The 19,636-nt window shown below is 32.6% G+C and overlaps 2 protein-coding genes across 2 annotated transcripts; both read right to left on the bottom strand.

Annotated features, from left to right (window-relative positions):
• Positions 1-2,369: 2,369 nt before the first annotated feature.
• Positions 2,370-3,627, bottom strand: LOC116138483 (zinc finger protein CONSTANS-like). Its single transcript, XM_031424193.1, has 2 exons — positions 2,961-3,627; positions 2,370-2,627 (listed from the first exon to the last, which is right to left on the bottom strand). Exons 1-2 carry the CDS (start codon positions 3,570-3,572, stop codon positions 2,370-2,372), a joined length of 870 nt encoding a protein of 289 aa, XP_031280053.1. The 5' UTR covers positions 3,573-3,627.
• A 3,997-nt stretch (positions 3,628-7,624) lies between these two features.
• LOC116138482 (calcium-binding protein PBP1-like) lies at positions 7,625-8,112 on the bottom strand. Its single transcript, XM_031424192.1, has 2 exons — positions 7,781-8,112; positions 7,625-7,682 (listed from the first exon to the last, which is right to left on the bottom strand). The coding sequence occupies exons 1-2, from the start codon at positions 8,110-8,112 to the stop codon at positions 7,625-7,627; spliced, it is 390 nt and encodes a 129-aa protein (XP_031280052.1).
• Between the last annotated feature and the right edge of the window lie 11,524 nt (positions 8,113-19,636).

Raw genomic sequence — 19,636 nt, 5'->3', positions numbered from 1 at the left:
TGATATTAGAGAGTATGTGTGACAACTTAATTGGCTCGATTTGATTTCTCTAAATTTTTAAAAAAGTAAAGAAAGAATTCTATATTTGTGACTAAATCGATCACATTCACATTCACTTCAAGACAGGGACGTAGCCAGAATTTTGAGTTAATGAATTTAAAACATAAAAGTTGGTAAATTTACAATAAAATATATACCAAAGTAATAAGCATAAAAAATGTACTTTTAAAAGTTATATATACCAAATTATCAATTCTACAATTATTCTCGACGATTTTTCATATTTTGAAAACGTTACATAATTGCTTAATTGACAATTCCATCAAATATATATCTCTCTTAATATATGTAGTAAGACAATCATTTAACAATTGATCTCTTAATCGATTCTTTAGTCGATTTTTTACAATCTTCATTGCAGAAAATGCTCTTTCAACACTTACAGTTGCAACAAGTAATATCAATGCTACTTTCATGTCTAAAAAGATAACAACACAAACAAAATCACTCTCATTTTTTACACTATACTCCAACCAATTTGCATATTCTCTAAACCAAACGGGATTAAAACGACCCATTAAATTTCCAATTGCTCGCTTTTTAAAATTATGATTATGTGGTTGGCAAGGTCCTTTTTGCAAGTATGTCTTTCTCACTTTGCCTCTATCATTAAGAGGATATTCTAAAATTTTAATCCTCAATTCAAGATCTGCAAAAAGATTACTCAAGTTAAGCTTAACATATGTTTGTCTTGAACTAAATTCCATAGGCTCATTATGAACACTATCGTAACGCCTTATGTTTTGTTCAATTAATGATTCCTTATTAGAAAACTTTCTTTTGATAAAAAACTTGTTCATAACTAAAAAAATAAAAGAATTTTTATTATCATAAATATAATTTATTTGCAATTACAATTAAAAAACAACACAAATTTATCAAAATTCAACTCACAATTTAGGTTTTCAAGCAATTTCTACTAACTCGATAAAATTCACTCATAAACCCATAAAAACTCATCAAATCTAACTCTAAATATCAAGCAATTAACAAATATATCCAAATTAAACCAAATCCCAAATCTCTATAACTTAGGGTTTCATCAATTATTTAAACCATATTCAAAATTAACTCAATAACTAACCACAATTTATCAAACCCAACTTAAAACGACAATTAATTAACCCATAGCTTAATATAAACAAGATTAAATCAAAACTCGCATCAAAATCTAAGAATTATTTCAAACTCATTTATTAGACTCAACAAAAACCCGTAACACATGATCTTTAATCAATTAAGAAAGCTAAAAGAAAAGAATTAATTTTAAGTAAAAAAATAAAAATAAAATTAGTATCATCTTCCCTTATAATCTTCCCTTATAATCTAAAGGAGTAATCTTTATTGAGTATCAAACCAAAAGAAAAATATAATAAAAGAGCAAAAGAAGAAAATAAAAGATAAAAGTTTAAAAAGTATTAATTAATAATTTATTTTATAAGGAAATTAAGTAAAGTTAAAATTGTAAAATCTATAACTATTAATACCTTTTTCTTTAAGTTCAATGGGTTCCCACAAGCCACTATGGGGCTACGTGGCTGCTTTATGACAATGCACCAAGGCTTCCTACCCGGACAAAGACACAAGACAAGCCCACACATTATAATAACCAAGCCATGAATGGCCATCATAAAATAATACTACACCAACTTTTGGTCATCATAAAATAATACTATTCCAATTTTTTCTCATAAACCTGTTCTCATCAGACTTCACAGTTCTCAATTCATCAGTTTATAATAAATTTCACATAAGTCTCACTCTCACTAATTAATTACAAACAAATCAATTACAAGCTTTCACACAAGGTTGTGAAAGAAAGATGGTAAGAAATAATTGTTGATATTGTAATACTCAATTTTGTAACGTGAAATGCACCTCTCCTCTCTCCTCTCCTATTCCCCCCCCGCCCCCACGGGAGCACAATCTTTTCTTCCAAAATGCAAACCCATTTCATGTTCATTTTCATCATCGTATTCTTCAGTTTCAGGTTTTAACAGACTTAAAATCAAGATTCAAATTACATCCTCGAAGACATATATTAACAAACGACAGGAAATACATGCACAATAAGTACACATGTACTATTTCAAGGAACCAATACGATGGCAACAATTTTTTTTTTTTTTTTTTAATAATTCACAAGAAAGATTAAATAGGCCCCTTTGATCTAAACAAAGTTAACTAAGGCTAAGGAGTATTAACTTTGGTTAGTGATAATTAAAGAACAAAGCTACCTCATAATGTAAGGTTAGTGGAAGAGAAATTAACGGTTCTCGTCTTTGCTGAGTTCAACAGTGGAAGGGAAATCAACGGTTCTTATCTCTGCTCAGTTGATAGATCCCAAGAATTGTGGCGGAGGCGTCACGGTCGTTTGTAATCATCTGTTTTTGGAGTCTGTGCAGAGAGCTAATAACAGTCGTTGATCTTGAGTCTGCTTGACCACGATCTTCCTCAGCTGTTGTTCTTGCTTGTTTCAACGGTCTAAATGTGCTCAAAGAAGAGTTCGCTTCCTCGTTAGCGGCTGCTCTAGAGCACGGTTGAGAAGTTGAACAACCGATTTCATCCTGCATTTATAAAATTCTCGAGAAAATCATGTCCTGTTTGGTTGCAAAGAAAAATAAAGAAAGCGAAAGAAATTGAAAATATCGAGACTCAGGTAGCAAATGAAAAAAGCTTCCACTAAAGCACTCATTAGCCTCCGCTTCACTAAATTAACAATTAATTTGTTCAGAAAAAACAAAAACAAAAAAAATTTCTATTTTCACTCATTTGATAAAAATCGAAACAGTAGAAACAAAATTTTTGTTTTCAGAATCGCATTCTGCCAGATCCAGAGAAACAGATCACTCATTAAACTAACAATAGAAGAAACAAAGTGAGATTAGAACAAGCCTTACATCAGAGTAAAAATCACCGCAATCGCGACCTCGTTTCAATGAAACCTCTTCTTCTTCACTGATACTACTACATGAAGAACTCGCTACAGGAGGAGGAGGATACTGTGAATCACCTGACCACGGAACCACTTGATTTTCATCATCTTCCTCCTCATCAAGATCATCATATTCATCATCATCATCTTCTTCTTCATCATCTTCATCATATTCATCAACATCATCATCATCATCACCGGTGGTTCTTTCGGTCTGATTATTCTCAGGTTTAACAAGTTCAGTATCATGAGCTTCACAGTGAGCAGAAGTGACGCACGTGTCGCACACAGAGACCGTCGGGCCAAGCTTCGGGCCTGAGGCTTTCCACGGCGTGAGAGACTGACAGACGTGACACAAGAGACTCCTCGAGTGTTTGGCTACAAGAAAATTGGCTCGGTGAACCTTCTCATCGCAGTCCCAGCACAGATTAGCTTGGTCCGATTCACAATACATTCTCGCCACACATTCACACAGCTCACACTTTCTCATTCTCTTTCTCTTTTTCTCCTCTTCCTCTTCTTCTTCTTCTTCTTCTATGTTTGGCTCTTTCTCTTTCGCAGTTGAAATAGAAAACATACAGAAAGAAATGAATCTGATTACTTGAACTTATTTATTGAAGCCAAACAGCCCTGATTTTTCGCATTTAATCAAGTTAATTCCGAGGGTAGACCAGTCATTTCATTCTAGTTGAATGGATTAAAATCTTCTCGGGTTCATCTGGTGTGCAAACAAGTACAATAGCATTGTACAAAATACTTTCAAATAAAATTAAATATTTGGAAAAATACTCGGAATTACTTTATAGAAAAATATCTTTTAAGAAAATCGTATTTTAAATATAATTCTGGTATATTTAGTAAAAGATACGTACACTTGAAAATAGAAACATTATCAGAATCAATCACCGTACCGCAAGGAATAAATGGCTAGCAAGCACACAGTGATTCTACGTGGCGACTGATTATTCCGTGTTTTTCGTCAGAGAGGGTGATGTCGTGTACACCGGATCTCTACTTAGTCCTTTAATAATGCAATTAATAAAGGGTTCTCTAAAAATGGTGCCACGTGGAGAGTCAGTTATGGACGGAATACGTTGCGTGTGTGGCAGCAATTACTGAGATATTTTCATGGGGATTGGGTGAGGACGTGTCAACTAAACCAAAGGGCACGGCAGATTCTCTAGTCTAGTCCGTCCTACGTGGACAATTTCAGTCCACAATGTGGCAGAGCCCTTGTGATACTCACCCGAACTTTCGATTAAGCCAATAAGCCTCTTACGCGTACGGTGGGTCCCTAATCCCACGCTTACCCATGCGGCCATGCCTTCGCCAATGCTTTATGGCTTGGCTTTCCCTTCTTTTTAAGAAAAAGTTTATTATTTATTTTTGTTTTTATTAAAAATAATTCTGTTATTGTCATTTTTACCCAATATTTTGATTTAAGTAAATTATTCAAACGTAATTACGTGATGATATTAATTTTCTAAATATTCATTTTGAACTTATACATTAAAGACTAAAATACATGATACTTTGCCTACCAACCAAAAATTTCTTCCTTTATAGAATCTTATATACCATTAATATTTGTTTCTTAACAATGAAGTGAATATAAATTTATTGGATCTTTTAAATATTCGTTGAATACGGATAATGTTACAAGTAAAAAGGTAATTTTTTTTTTTAAATTTTCATTCTAAAAAATGTATCACTTATATATAGTAGTAACATTTAAATGATAAGTTATAATAAGTGACACACATTATTAACAAAACTATGTAATATATAAATGCGAGTATTGATTGATATTAAAATATGAAATAAATCGAAGACAATCAAACAGTTGTCATTTCCAATTAAACAATAATTTTATTTTTTGGGAATAATATTCTAATGGAATAACTTTAACGTAACGTTATCCACATATAAAAAAACAAGTACAATATTTAAAAAAAAAAAAAAGGTATGAAAAGGATGGGCCCCGAAAAACGTATGGGCAGAAAGAGATTCGATGGAGCTGGTTCGTGGTGGTGGTTCACCCATGACCAATTTGAAATTATATATTGTTCCTCTTCATAATTGAGTTAAGCAGAAGCCCTAGTGGCCCGGGGACGGGGTGGGGGATGGGAGGGTGAGGTGGCAGAAGCCCACGTGAAGAGATCCGAGGTGGCAAGCAGTGGTACGAGGGAAACAGGAGCCACCACAATTGTGACAATAAGTGAGGAGAGAGAGGGAGAGTGTGTGGAGGAGGAAGAAGATATAAGGTTCTTTGTATGAAGACTGAGAGACAGACAGCTACAGCGTGTTTTAAAATAAATGTGAATGAACGAAAGACGGAATGAGTATCGAGTTTGGGGGACTGAGAGAAAAGTGACGTGTAGAGTGATGTGATGAGTAATGTGATTATTGTGAGGTCCACAATTTGGCTTTGGCTTAGGCCAGTGCTACCGGCTATTCAGTATTGTCGTTTTGTCGCCTTCCTTGTTGCGGTTTGGACTAGTGTTAGACACTGTGAGTAAAAAGGGTCGTACTTTGATAGCGAGCAAACATTTTCTAGTTTCAACTATTGGATTTTGATTGACCATATAAATAATGAGTCCAAATTCAAGGGATTGCACGAGGAAATATTATTATTATTATTATTTTTTTAAATTTATATGAATGGATTTACCATATTATTATTCTATTAGTCCAAGAATATTCAAGGCTTGCACGGTTTGCCTTTCATACAGTTTTATCTTTAAAAATATGTTTTTGGATAATGATGATGTCCTTGTGTTATATAAGCGATTAAAACTCTCATCTCTTAATAAATGTACTTTATATATATATAATTTCTCCCCCACATTTTAATATTTTACCAAATACAATTATGCTTTCAGGCATATAAAATGTCATTTCACCTTTGAAATAAACTTTTCCTTACTATTACTACACAAATTGGGTTACTAGAGTTTTTCTCATTTAATTAACACGTAACATTTTATATTTTATTAAATTAATCCTAAAAACATTAACGAAATTATAAGCTAGTATGTTTGGACAAATATTATCTAATGAAGTTTAACATGATATCTTAGTCAAAGGTTCAAGTTCAAATCTCTATATTTTAATTAGATAAAATAATAAATCAAAGTTTTATGCCACGACTTATTGGACTATATATATATGTAAAGCCATTACGTAAGAGCTTAAACTTTTAGGTCACGTGATAATTTAACGAGAGAAAATTACTAAACTGTTGTAATTATTATAAGCACTCATCTCGTTCCAAAGAGTCATTTCATAAGTAAGCCAGAGGCCCAATTTCGTTGAGTTCAAGTCTACGAATTCATGGCCCATTGTGGAACTCCCTAAGGGGCCCAAATATGGTCCCTTAGAGTGAGCGAGAGGACCCGAGTGTTGTACATGATATAATATTTGTTGGAGATATGAGAAAGGGACAAAATATTCTATCTTACCGCACTTGACATTACTTTGACCTTTTGAATTCGTTCATCCAAATCATTTTCACATTAATAGGCGAGTTTGGTGTATAAAAAATAAGTTCCATCTGTCAAAATCAGCGTTTTTAAAAACTATTTCACAAAGTTAATTGGTAGGTAAAAGTAGCTTTCCGATGCCTAATTAGGCTGTGATGCTCAAGGAAAATCTTTCAAAGCTCATAATTAGTTAGCAGAAATTAACTTAACAACACAGAAAAGACTAATTATATATATGAACGTTTATCATATGGATGTGGTTTTGTTATTTTTCTCAGATTATTTATCTAATTAATTAATGCGAAAAATCTATGTTACTCTGCAAGTTAATTTAAGTTTTAAACTTATAATTGCTTCCAATAATATCAATTGCATGCATGCAAAATGATGTAAATAAATGGGGCTTGCTGCGGCTGGAGCGAGGGGCACGACGGTCAAGTGAGGGTGGGCGGTGAGTGGGAGGGGGTAGGGGGTGCCGAAAAGTGGTCCGCAATCAGGTAATGGATTTTAATTTTGTGACTTGATTTTGACACCTGACTGGTTGAATCTGCGGTTCACTATTGTTTCCTTAGTCTAACTAAAGGCTAAACTGGATTAAATGCTAAACTGGATTAAATGCTAAAAGGGTTTTCAAGTTTCATCGACCCAAAGAAGGCCCCAATTCCCAGTCCGACCGGTTGAATCGGCCAGCCGGACCTAATTTTAAAACAGTGATAATAATACATAAGTTAATTAAATTAACATTGATATTATATACAATTCATGGTCTGTGAAATTTCATACTGTAAAACCGCAGAAGCAGTGTCATTCAAATTAATGGAAAAAAGGCAACTTTTAACTCTCTTTTTACTTAAAACAATCCCTTTTAACTTTTATCTCTCCTTTTACACTAAAGTGTTACACTATAATACGCAGTGTTCAGACGGTTTTCTTTGGTAATTTCTATACTTGTTCATCTTGCTAATTCAGCCTATCAACTATAACAATGCCTAACCCAGATTTTGCCTCTACACAAAACACTACCAGAAATTCAACCATCTCCGACGAGCTTTTGTGCGACACAAAGCAAATTTTGCCTCTACACAAACACTACCAGAAATGATTCAAGAATATATACAAACATGCATGAATTTTTTATTGATTTAGGTCATGAATCATTAAAAGCTGCAACGAGAACAACATCTTGAATATGCCCAACATAATTTCTGAATATATAATTTCAATATTAAAAGCATTGATTACTTTGTAATTTTGAAATTATAATTAAACAAAGGCATGCCCAATTTTTAAATTTTACACATACAAATCTTCCATCATCCATTGAGGCGAACCTTCCATTAACCCTGGACTTAACCTAACCATCAAAATACAAAACTCCATTTGATTAAGCGCTCCATCTCCATCAAGATCACCTTCACTCAACATGCACACAATCTCATCATCCATCATGTCGTTTAAACCCAGAAGATAGCTGTTCCTCTTCAAGCTTTCGAACGTAATCAAACCCTTCTCACAATCCATCAACAAACGAAACCCGTTGCACAGCTCGCAGATAAACCCTTCTGTTCCTAGTCGCGTTATCATCGATGGAAAGAAGTCCTCGAAATCGGCTACTTCATCTAATAAAAACGCCATTCTCGTCAAATAATAAACTCTTAATTATGCAGAACAGGTTGAAGAGTTAGAATTGAATGTTAATGGCTATATACGTGAATAGAAGATGTGAATTTGTGATGCGAGGAGAGGAGGGAGAGGGGGGTTTATATAAAGTGAATTATTTGGAAGGAACAGCAGGGATCTTCGCGGAAAGATCAGTGAAGTTGAAGCTAAGAAGTAAAAAAAAAAAAAAAAAAATGAATATTGGGTTTTTGTGGTGAGTTTCTTGCAACCTTTCATTCATGAAGGCCTTCTCCTTCCTGGAAGCTGCATGAAATATATTAAGATTCGAGGGATCTTTTACACAGTGTAATTATATAATAAATTAAACATATTGTTAATTATCATATGGTTACTGGTACACCTTAAGTAGAATGATTGTACAACATATTGTCAATTATTATCCCTCCAATAAATTCTATTCATATATGTTAATCATCTTTTTAGTCTGCCTAATTATAGTTAAGTTTGGTTGTTTAGAAAATGAACCTATATATATGATAAGATTTTTATTGACTAAATGTATTAATAATAAGGTAAAGTAAACCATCAATAAGGGGCCCAACCGTCAACCAGGATTTTTGGAGTGTATTACTAAAGATGTCTTAACTTAGACCCACATGGGTTGATAATAGGGATAACCACTGAGGGGTTTTACCTGACCATCAACTTAAGAAACCTAAGAGATTAGTTGAGATGTATACAAACGAAACCAAACACTCCCGGTCACCAAAAAAATAATAAATAAACAAATAAAAATAAGGTAATTAGTTTGTATAACTTAGATGATGTGCTAACCACATGATTAAAGGCATTTGGAATATGGGTTAAAATCTTGAGTTCTATAGTAGTAATAGTCCAAATTTACAAGAAATAGTTCATATAAAATTTTAAATGAACTATTTCTTCTAAATTTTAAATGGTTGTTTATATATAAAATTGAAATAGATAAGAAGAAATAGTTCATATTATATTTATGAAATATGACTTAAAATACATGGACATTCAGAAACGCTTTCTACTGTACACATTTAATTTTAAACTATATTAATTTATTTTTCTGTTGACCAGAGGTTTTCGGGTTAGCTTGTGTGCACCTCAGCTAATCTCCTGAAATCCCAAAATTAACGATCGAATAATCCTCTAATGACTATTTCTATTAACAACTTTTGAGTAATATTATACACTCAAAAGTCTTTATTCGATCACTCAGCCACACAGAGATTGGTTTTAATTCATTGTTAGTTGTAGATACATATTCTAAAACTTCCACCATTTAGTATCATATACATTTCTGATGTTGAATAAGCTAGCTTTCACTTAACTAACCTAAGATTTTGTAGTCACTCACTAGTAGATAACTATTACACTGCAACTAGTAGTTTATTGTATACCAAATCCATTGCATCATGTTGGTAAAATTTAACGTTTTACACATGGTTTTGTAACTTTGTTGAGATGAGTAATTTGGTTAATTAAACAGTATTTAGAGTTCATATTGTAAAAGTTAAAGCCATGCATGAATCACGGTGGGGTGCCACTTTTCTTCTTCTTTATTATGCATATATATCAAGGTTGATTATTGTTTTTAGAAAGATAAAAAGTGCTAATGAAGAGTTCAAAATAGCTCGATCATTAATGGGGTAGAGGCCAAGACAACGATTATTTTGTTCACAACTTCATAATTCGCTGACAAATTTTGTACCATTATATACCCTTTACTTCAAATTGTTGGTACCATTTTCGTACACTCTACTTTCCATTCCCACTTACACTATCTGCGATTGGGTGGAGTGGGAGGTGGAGCCTCTTCTGATTCAAATCACTAGGCATTGTCACCCCATTATTTTCTACAAAGAGTAAAAGACTTTTTTCCCACCCAAGGTTTGCATTTAATGTTCTTTTCCCCCAAAAAAGTTTTAAAATACCATTTTTTCATTCAAAGTTTATATTCCAACCAATCACTGGTCAATTCTGACATCTTTGCAACCCCACATCACTACTATTCTCTTCTCCTATCATCACTTACTAAAGTCCCTCAAATCTTGCTCTCTCTGACCTTGCCAATCGTCAATAATCAAGCGATTTGTGAAATGTGCAGTCACCCCTCCTAAGTTAGATTTTGACCAATCTCGACCACCAAAATCTAACATGCCATCACCAAAAGAATCACCATAATCCCCTTTTCAAAAGCCCTAAAAATATGGATCAAGTTTGCCCTCTATTGGCCGCCGAATCGAAAAGTGCATTTTAGGTAGTAAATGAAATATAAATGTTGGATGGAAAAGTGGTATTTTAAAACTTTTTGAGTGAAAAGTGTGTTAAGGCAAACGTTGGGTGGGAAAAAGTCGTTTACTCTGTCTACAAATTATGTCTCTATATTTAGATATCAATGTCATTTTGATAGAGACGAAACATAAGAAAATAATAATAATAAAAAAAATCTGCTTTTATTTTTATGAAATATTGCTTTTGTTTGAGTTAAATGTAAATCTATAAACTCAAAGGAACTATAGAAGTTTTTACCAAAACAAAAGCAATTCTTAAAATAAAAAAGTGCTTGTTTGATTTGAGATTTCAGAATTAATCTTTAAAAACTAAAATACAATTCAAAATTTTGAGTTATATCTTAATAATTTTAATATTTGAAAACATGTCTCACATAATATTTAAAAATTATTTCCAGATTAGAAGTTATAGAAAATTATGAAAATGATTTTGAATTATAATCTAATTTTATACTGGTTTTTAGTATTGTATTTGAAAACTATGTATTTTTTTTTTTTTTTAATAATCAAGACGTTTAGATTAGTTTGTAAGTACCTTAATTAATTTTTAGGGTCTAATGAATACCCTATAAACTTAATGTTCTAGATAATTAAGTTATAAATGTGGTAGATAACTTAAGGTAGTTTGAATCTAAGAAGTCAGTAAACTTTATTGACTACCAAACCAATCTCTTAGGGTTGAAAACTGTTTCTAAATACATATTCATAGAATTTGTTGTATTATTTGTTTTAAAAAATAATTAAAAATTATATTTAAATTCTATATCAACGACTATATTTCAAAAGATAGAAAAAAAATATAAATATTTTATTTGCTGGTTGATTAAATCGGTTTCTTTAAATTAATGGTCTCCGTACCATTACATTAAGAAGATCTATGAACCTCACATTTCTACGTCGATATGTAGCTTTAATGTTCAAGATGATAAGAGCTATATTTTAGCATCAATTATTATTTTCACAGTTTTCGAAGAAGACAAAGTTTATGAATTGATAGGCAAAGCGAAAATAAATGTGATAGTAAGTGAATTGAGGGTTACGTCTCATTGAATTTTGATGCGTCTTTAAGACAAAAGGAAATTTCAGTGCACCTTCCTCTCAATAAAATGGACAAATTAGACTTTAACCTTTGTTTATTTTTTTTTTAAATAAAAAATTTGAATCCAACTTATGGATAAAGTTTTCAAAAGAAAATTAAAAACCACATGTTCTGTTGTTCATAAATATATCTTGTCTTCACGGATTCACACAAAACTAGTTCAAAAGTAGCGCTTTTTCTTTTTTTTTTTTTTTTTGGGTTCAAAATTTTTATTTACACGTGAATTGTGATTCCCTTAGCAAATCGAAACAGTAGAAACAAAATTTTTGTTTTCAGAATCGCATTCTGCCAGATCCAGAGAAACAGATCCTCATTAAACTACATAGAAGAAACAAAGTGATTAGAACAAGCCTTACATCAGAGTAAAAATCACCGCAATCGCGACCTCGTTTCAATGAAACCTCTTCTTCTTCACTGATACTACTACATGAAGACTCGCTACAGGAGGAGAGGATACTGTGAATCACCTGACCACGGAACCACTTGATTTTCATCATCTTCCTCCTCATCAAGATCATCATATTCATCATCATCATCTTCTTCTATCTTCATCATATATCAACTCATCATCATCATCACCGGTGGTTCTTTCGGTCTGATTATTCTCAGGTTTAACAAGTTCAGTATCATGAGCTCACAGTGAGCAGAAGTGACGCACGTGTCGCACACAGAGACCGTCGGGCCAGCTTCGGGCCTGAGGCTTTCCACGGCGTGAGACTGACAGACGTGACACAGAGACTCCTCGAGTGTTTGGCTACAAAAATTGGCTCGGTGAACCTTCTCATCGCAGTCCCGCACAGATTAGCTTGGTCCGATTCACAATCATTCTCGCCACACATTCACACAGCTCACACTTTCTCATCTCTTCTCTTTTTCTCCTCTCCTCTTCTTCTTCTTCTTCTTCTATGTTGGCTCTTTCTCTTTCGCAGTTGAAATAGAAAACATCCAAGAATGAATCTGATTACTTGAACTTATTATTGAAGCCAAACAGCCCTGATTTTCGCATTTAATCAAGTTAATTCCGAGGTAGACCAGTCATTTCATTCTAGTTGAAGGATTAAAATCTTCTCGGGTTCATCTGTGTGCAAACAAGTACAATAGCATTGTACAAAATACTTCAAATAAAATTAAATATTTGAAAAATACTCGGAATTACTTTATAGAAAATACTCTTTAAGAAAATCGTATTTAAAATAAATTCTGGTATATTTAGTAAAAGATACGTACACTTGAAATAGAAACATTATCAGAATCAATCACCGTACCGTGCGCAAGAATAAATGGCTAGCAAGCACACAGTGATTCTACGTGGCGACTGATTATTCCTGTTTTTCGTCAGAGAGGGTGATGTCGTGTACACCGGATCTCTCACTTAGTCCTTTAATAATGCAATTAATAAGGTTCTCTAAAAATGGTGCCACGTGGAGAGTCAGTTATGACGGAATACGTTTGCGTGGTGTGGCAGCTTACTGGAGTAATTTTCATGGGATTATGGGTGGGGTCTGTACTAAACCAAAGGGCGGCAGATTCTCTAGTCTAGTCCGTCTACGTGGACAATTTCAGTCCACAATGTGGCAGACCCTTGCTCGTGATACTCACCGACTTTCGATTAAGCCATGCCTCTTACGCGTACGGTGGGTCCCTAATCCACGCTTACCATGCGGCCATGCCTTCGCCAATGCTTTATGCTTGGCTTTTCCTTCTTTTTAAGAAAGTTTATTATTTTTTTGTTTTTATTAAATAATTCTGTTATTGTCATTTTTACCCATATTTTGATTTAAGTAAATTATTCAAACGAATTACGTGATGATAATTTTTCTAATATTCATTTTGAACTTACATTAAAGCTAAAATACATGAACTTTGCCTACCAACCAAAAATTTCTTCTTCTTATAGAATCTTATATACCATTAATATTTGTTTTTCTTACATGATGAATATAATTTATTGATCTTTTAAATATTCGTTGAATACGGATAATGTTACAAGTAAAAAGGTAATTTTTTTTTTTAAATTTTCATTCTAAAAATGTATCACTATTATATGTAGTAACATTAAATGATAAGTTATAATAAGTGACACACATTATTAACAAAACTATGTAATATTAAATGCGAGTATTGATTGATATTAAAATATGAATAAATCGAAGACAATCAAACAGTTGTCATTTCCAATTAAACAATATTTTTTATTTTTTGGGAATAATATTCTAATGGATAACTTTAACATAACGTTATCCACATATAAAAAACAATACAATATTTAAAAAAAAAAAGGTATGAAAAGGATGGGCCCCGAAAACGTATGGGCAGAAAGAGATTCGATGGAGCTGGTTCGTGGTGGTGGTTCACCCATGACCAATTTAATTATTATTGTTCCTCTTCATAATTGAGCTAAGCAGAAGCCCCAATGGCCCGGGATGGGGTGGGGGATGGGAGGTGAGGTGGCAGAAGCCCACGTGAAGAGATCCGAGTGGCAAGCAGTGGTACGAGGGAAACAGGAGCCACCACAATTGTGACAATAAGTGAGGAGAGAGAGGGGAGAGTGTGTGAGGAGGAAGAGATATAAGGTTCTTTGTATGAAGACTGAGAGACAGACGCTACAGCGTGTTTTAAAATAATGTGAATGAACGAAGACGGAATAGTATCGAGTTTGGGGGACTGAGAGAAAAGTGACGTGTAGAGTGATGTGATTGTAATGTGATTATTGTGAGGTCCACAATTTGCTTTGGCTCGGCCATGCTACCGGCTATTCGGTATTGTCGTTTTGTCGCCTTCCTTGTTGCGGTTTGGTAGTGTTAGACACTGTGATAAAAGGGTCGTACTTTGATAGCAGAAAACGTTTTCTAGTTTCAACTATTGGATTTTGATTGACCAATAAATATGGTCCAAATTCAAGGATTGCACAAGGAATATTATTATTTATTATTTTTTTTTTAAATTTATATGAATGGATTTACCATATTATTCTATAGTCAAGAATATCAAGCTTGCACGGTTTGCCTTTCATACAGTTTTATCTTTAAAATATGTTTTGGATAATGATGAGTCCTTGTGTTAATAAAACTAACTCTCATCTCTTAATAATGTACTTAATATTATAATTTCTCCCCCACATTTTATATTTACCAAATACAATATGCTTCAGGCATATAAAATGTCATCACCTTTGAATAAACTTTTCTTACTATCTACACACATTGGGTTACTAGAGTTTTTCTCATTTATTAACACGTACTTTTTATATTTTATTAAATTAATCCTAAAACATTAACGAAATTATAGCTAGTTGTTGGACAAATATTATCTATAAGTTTAACATGATATCTTAGTCAAGTTCAAGTTCAAATCTCTATATTTTAATTAGTAAAATAATAAATCAAAGTTTTATGCCACGACTTATTGGACTAATATATATGTAAAGCCATTACGTAAGGCTTAAACTTTTAGGTCACGTGATAATTTAACGAAGAAATTACTAACTGTTGTATTATTATAAGCACTCATCTCGTTCCAAAGAGTCATTTCATAAGTAAGCCAGAGGCCCAATTGTTGAGTTCAAGTCTACGAATTCATGGCCCATTGTGGACTCCCTAAGGGCCCAAATATGGTCCCTTAGAGTGAGCGAGAGGACCCGAGTGTTGTACATGATTATATTGTGGAGATATGAGAAGGGACAAATATCTATCTTACCGCACTTGACATTACTTTGACCTTTTGAATTCGTTCATCCAATCATTTTCACATTAACAGTGAGGTTGGGCATAAAAATAAGTTCCATCTGTCAAAATCAGCGTTTTTAAAAACTATTTCACAAAGTTATTGGTAGTAAAGTAGCTTTCGGATGCCTAATTAGGCTGGATGCTCAAGGAAAATCTTTCAAGCTCATATTAGTTAGCAGAATTTAACAAAACAGAAAAACAATTTTATATATAATATATATATGATATATATTATATATATATATATATATTATATATATAGTAATTATGAACTTTATCATATGGATTTGGTTTTTGTTATTTTTCTCTATGTTAATTAATGGAAAAATCTTGTTACTCTACAAGTTAATTAAGTTTTAAACTTATAATTGCTTCCAATAATATCAATTGGCATGCATGAAAATGATGTAAATAAATGGGGCTTGCTGCGGCTGGAGCGAGGGGCACGACGGTCAAGTGAGGTGGCGGTGAGTGGGAGGGGTGGGTGCGGAAAGTGGTCGCAATCAGGTATGGATTTTAATTTTGTGACTTGATTTTGACATGACGGTTGAACGCGGTTCACTATTGTCCTTAGTCTAACTAAGTGCTAACTGGATAACTAAACTGGATTAATGCTAAAAGGTTTTCAAGTTTCATCGACCCGAGAAGTCCCATTCCCATCCGACCGGATGATCGGTCGCCGGACCTAATTTTAAACAGTGATAATAATACTAAGTTAATTAAATTAACATTGATATTATATACAATTCATGTCTGTGAAATTTCATACTGTAAAACCGCAGAAGCAGTGTCATTCAAATTAATGAAAAAAAGGCAACTTTTAACTCCTTTTACTTAAACAACCCCTTTTAACTTTTATCTCTCCTTTACACTAAAGTTTACACTATAATACCCAGTGTTCGACGGTTTTTTTGGTAATTTCTTACTTGTTCATCTTGCTAATTCAGCCTATCAACTATACCAATGCCTAACCCAGATTTTGCCTCTACACACAAACACTACCAGAAATTCAACCATCTCCGCGGCTTTTGTGCGACACAAAGCAAATTTTGCCTCTACACAAACACTACCAGAAATGTTCAAGAATATATAAACATACATGATTTTTTTATTGATTTAGGTCATGAATCATTAAAACTGCAACGAGAACAACATCTTGAATATGCCCAACATAATTTCTGAATATATAATTTCAATATTAAGCATGATTACTTTGTAATTTTGAAATTATAATTAAACAAAGGCATGCCCAATTTTAAATTTTACACATACAAATCTTCCATCATCCATTGAGGCGAACCTCCATTAACCCTGGACTTAACCTAACCATCAAAATACAAAACTCCATTTGATTAAGCGCTCCATCTCCATCAAGATCACCTTCACTCAACATGCACACAATCTCATCATCCATCATGTCGTTAAACCCAGAAGATGACTGTTCCTCTTCAAGCTTCGAACGTAATCAAACCCTTCTCACAATCCATCAACAAACGAAACCCTTTTGCACAGCTCGCAGATAAACCCTTCTGTTCCTAGTCGCGTTATCATCGATGAAGAAGTCCTCGAAATCGGCTACTTCATCTAATAAAAACCCATCTCGTCAAATAATAACTCTTAATATGCAGAACAGTTGAAGAGTTAAAATTGAATGTTAAGCTATATACGTGAATAGAGATGTGAATTTGTGATGCGAGGAGAGAGGAGAGGGGGTTTATATAAAGTGAATTTATTTGAAGGAAAGCAGGGATCTTCGCGAAGATCAGTGAAGTTGAAGCTAGAAGTAAAAAAAAAAAAAAAAATGAATATTGGGTTTTTGTGGTGAGTTTCTTGCAACCTTTCATTCATGAAGGCCTTCTCCTTCCTGGAAGCTGCATGCAATATATTAAGATTCGAGGGATCTTTACACAGTGTAATTATATATAATTAACAATTGTTAATTACATATGGTTACTGGTACACCTTAAGTAGAATGATGTACAACAATTTGTAATTATTATCCCTCCTAAATTCTATTCATATATGTTAATCATCTTTTTATGTCTGCCTAATATAGTTAAGTTTGGTTGTTTAAAAATACCTATATATATGATAAGATTTTATTGACTAAATGTATTAATAATAAGGTAAAGTAAACCATCAATAAGGGCCCAACCGTAACAGGATTTTTGGAGTGTATTACTAAGATGTCTTACTTCGACCCACTGAGGGTTGTATAGGGGGATACACTGAGGGGTTTTACTGACCATCAACTTAGGCCCTAAGAATTAGTTGAGATGTGTGCAAACAAACCAAACACTCCCGATCACCAAAAAAATAATAAATAAACAAATAAAAATAAGTTAATTAGTTTGTAACTTAGATGATTGCTAACCACATGATTAAAGGCATTTGGAATATGGGTTAAAATCTTGAGTTCTATAGTAGTAATAGTCCAAATTTACAAGAATAGTTCATATAAAATTTTAAATGAACTATTTCTTTAAATTTTAAATGGTTGTTTATATATAAAATTGAAATAGATAAGAAATAGTTCAATTATATTTATGAAATATGACTTAAAATACATGGAATTCGAAACTTTCTACTGTAACACTTTAATTTTAAACTATATTAATTTATTTTCTTTGACCAGAGTTTTCGGGTTAGCTTGTGTGCACCTCAGCTAATCTCCTGAAATCCCAAATTAACATCAAATATCTCTCTCTTAATATATGTAATAAGACAATCATTTAACAATTGATCTCTCATTCGATTCCGTAGTCGATTTTTCACAATCTTCATCGCAAAAAATGCTCTTTACAGTTGCAACAAGTAATATTAATGCTACTTTCATGTATAAAAAGATAACAACACAAACAAAAACACTCTCATTTTCTACACTATACTCCAACCAATTTGCATATTCTCTAAACCAAACAGGATTAAAACGACCCATTAAATTCCCAATTGCTCGTTTTTTTTAAAATATGATTGTGTGGTTGACTAAGTCTTTTTTGCAAGTATGTCTTTCTCACTTTGTCTCTATCAATAAGATGATATTCTAAAATTTTAATCCTCAATCCAAGATCTGCAGGAAAACTATTCAAGTTAAGTTTAACATATGTTTGTCTTGAACTAGATTTCATAGGCTCATTGTGAACACTATCGTGACGCCTTACGTTTTGTTCAATTGATGGTCTCTCATTAGAAAACTTACTTTTAATAAAAAACTTGTCCATGACTAAAAAAATAAAAGAATTTTTATTATCAGAAATATAATTTATTTGAAATTACAATTAAAAAACAATACAAATTTATCAAAATTCAACTCACAACGTAGGTTTTTCGAACAATTTCTACTAACCCAATAAAAGTCAACTCATAAATCCATAAAAACTCATCGAATCCACCTTTAAATATCAAGCAATTAACCAAAATATCCAAATTAAACCAAATTCCCAAATCTCTATAACTTAAGGTTTAATCAATTCTTTAATCCATAATCAGAATTAACTCAATAACTAACCACAATTTATTAAACCCAACTTAAAACAGCAATTAATTGACTCATACCTCAACATAAACAAGATTAAATCAAAACCCACATCAAAATCTAAGAATTATTTCGAACTCATTTATTAAACTCAATAAAAACCCGTAACTCATGATCTTTCATCAATTAAGAAAGCTAAAAGAAAAGAATTGATTTTAAGTAAAAAATAAAAATAAAAATAAAATTAGTATCATCTTACCTTATAATCCAAAGGAGTAACCTTTCTGAGTATCAAACTAAAAGAAAAATATAATAAAAGAGCAAAACAAAGAAATAAAAAGAAAAGATTTAAAAAATATTAATTAATAATTTATTTTATGAGATCAACATAAAATTAAGTAGGATTAAAATTATAAAATCTATATACCATTAATACGTTTTTGTAAAATTCGGTGGTTCCCGCATGCCCCTATGTGGCTATGTGCCTGCTTCAAGACAATGCACAATGCTTCCTAGCCGGGTAGAGACACAAGACGATAAAGACACAAGACAAGCCCACACATTATAATAACCAAGCCATGAATGGTCATCATAAAATAATACTACACCAACTTTTTTTCATAAACTTGTTTTCACATCTTAATGCGATAGTTTACCATTGATCAATTTATATTGGATCCCACATAAGTTTTATATGGATCTCACTAATTAATTACAAGCAATCCAATTATAAGCTTTCACGTAAGATCGTGAAATAAAGTTGGTAAGAAATAGTTGTTGATCTACTAATACTCAATTTTGTAACGTGAAATGGACCTCCTCCTCTCTCCTCTCCTATTCCTCCCCCCAAATCTTTTCTTCCAAAATGCAAACCCATTTCATGTTCATTTTCATCATCGTATTCTTCAGTTTCAGG

The sequence above is a fragment of the Pistacia vera genome, unplaced genomic scaffold, assembly GCF_008641045.1.
Source record: "Pistacia vera cultivar Batoury unplaced genomic scaffold, PisVer_v2 Contig341, whole genome shotgun sequence".
In the NCBI taxonomy this organism is placed as follows: Eukaryota; Viridiplantae; Streptophyta; class Magnoliopsida; order Sapindales; family Anacardiaceae; genus Pistacia; species Pistacia vera.
Note: the sequence above shows the minus strand (reverse complement) of the source record. Positions and strands in the feature narration are given on the sequence as shown.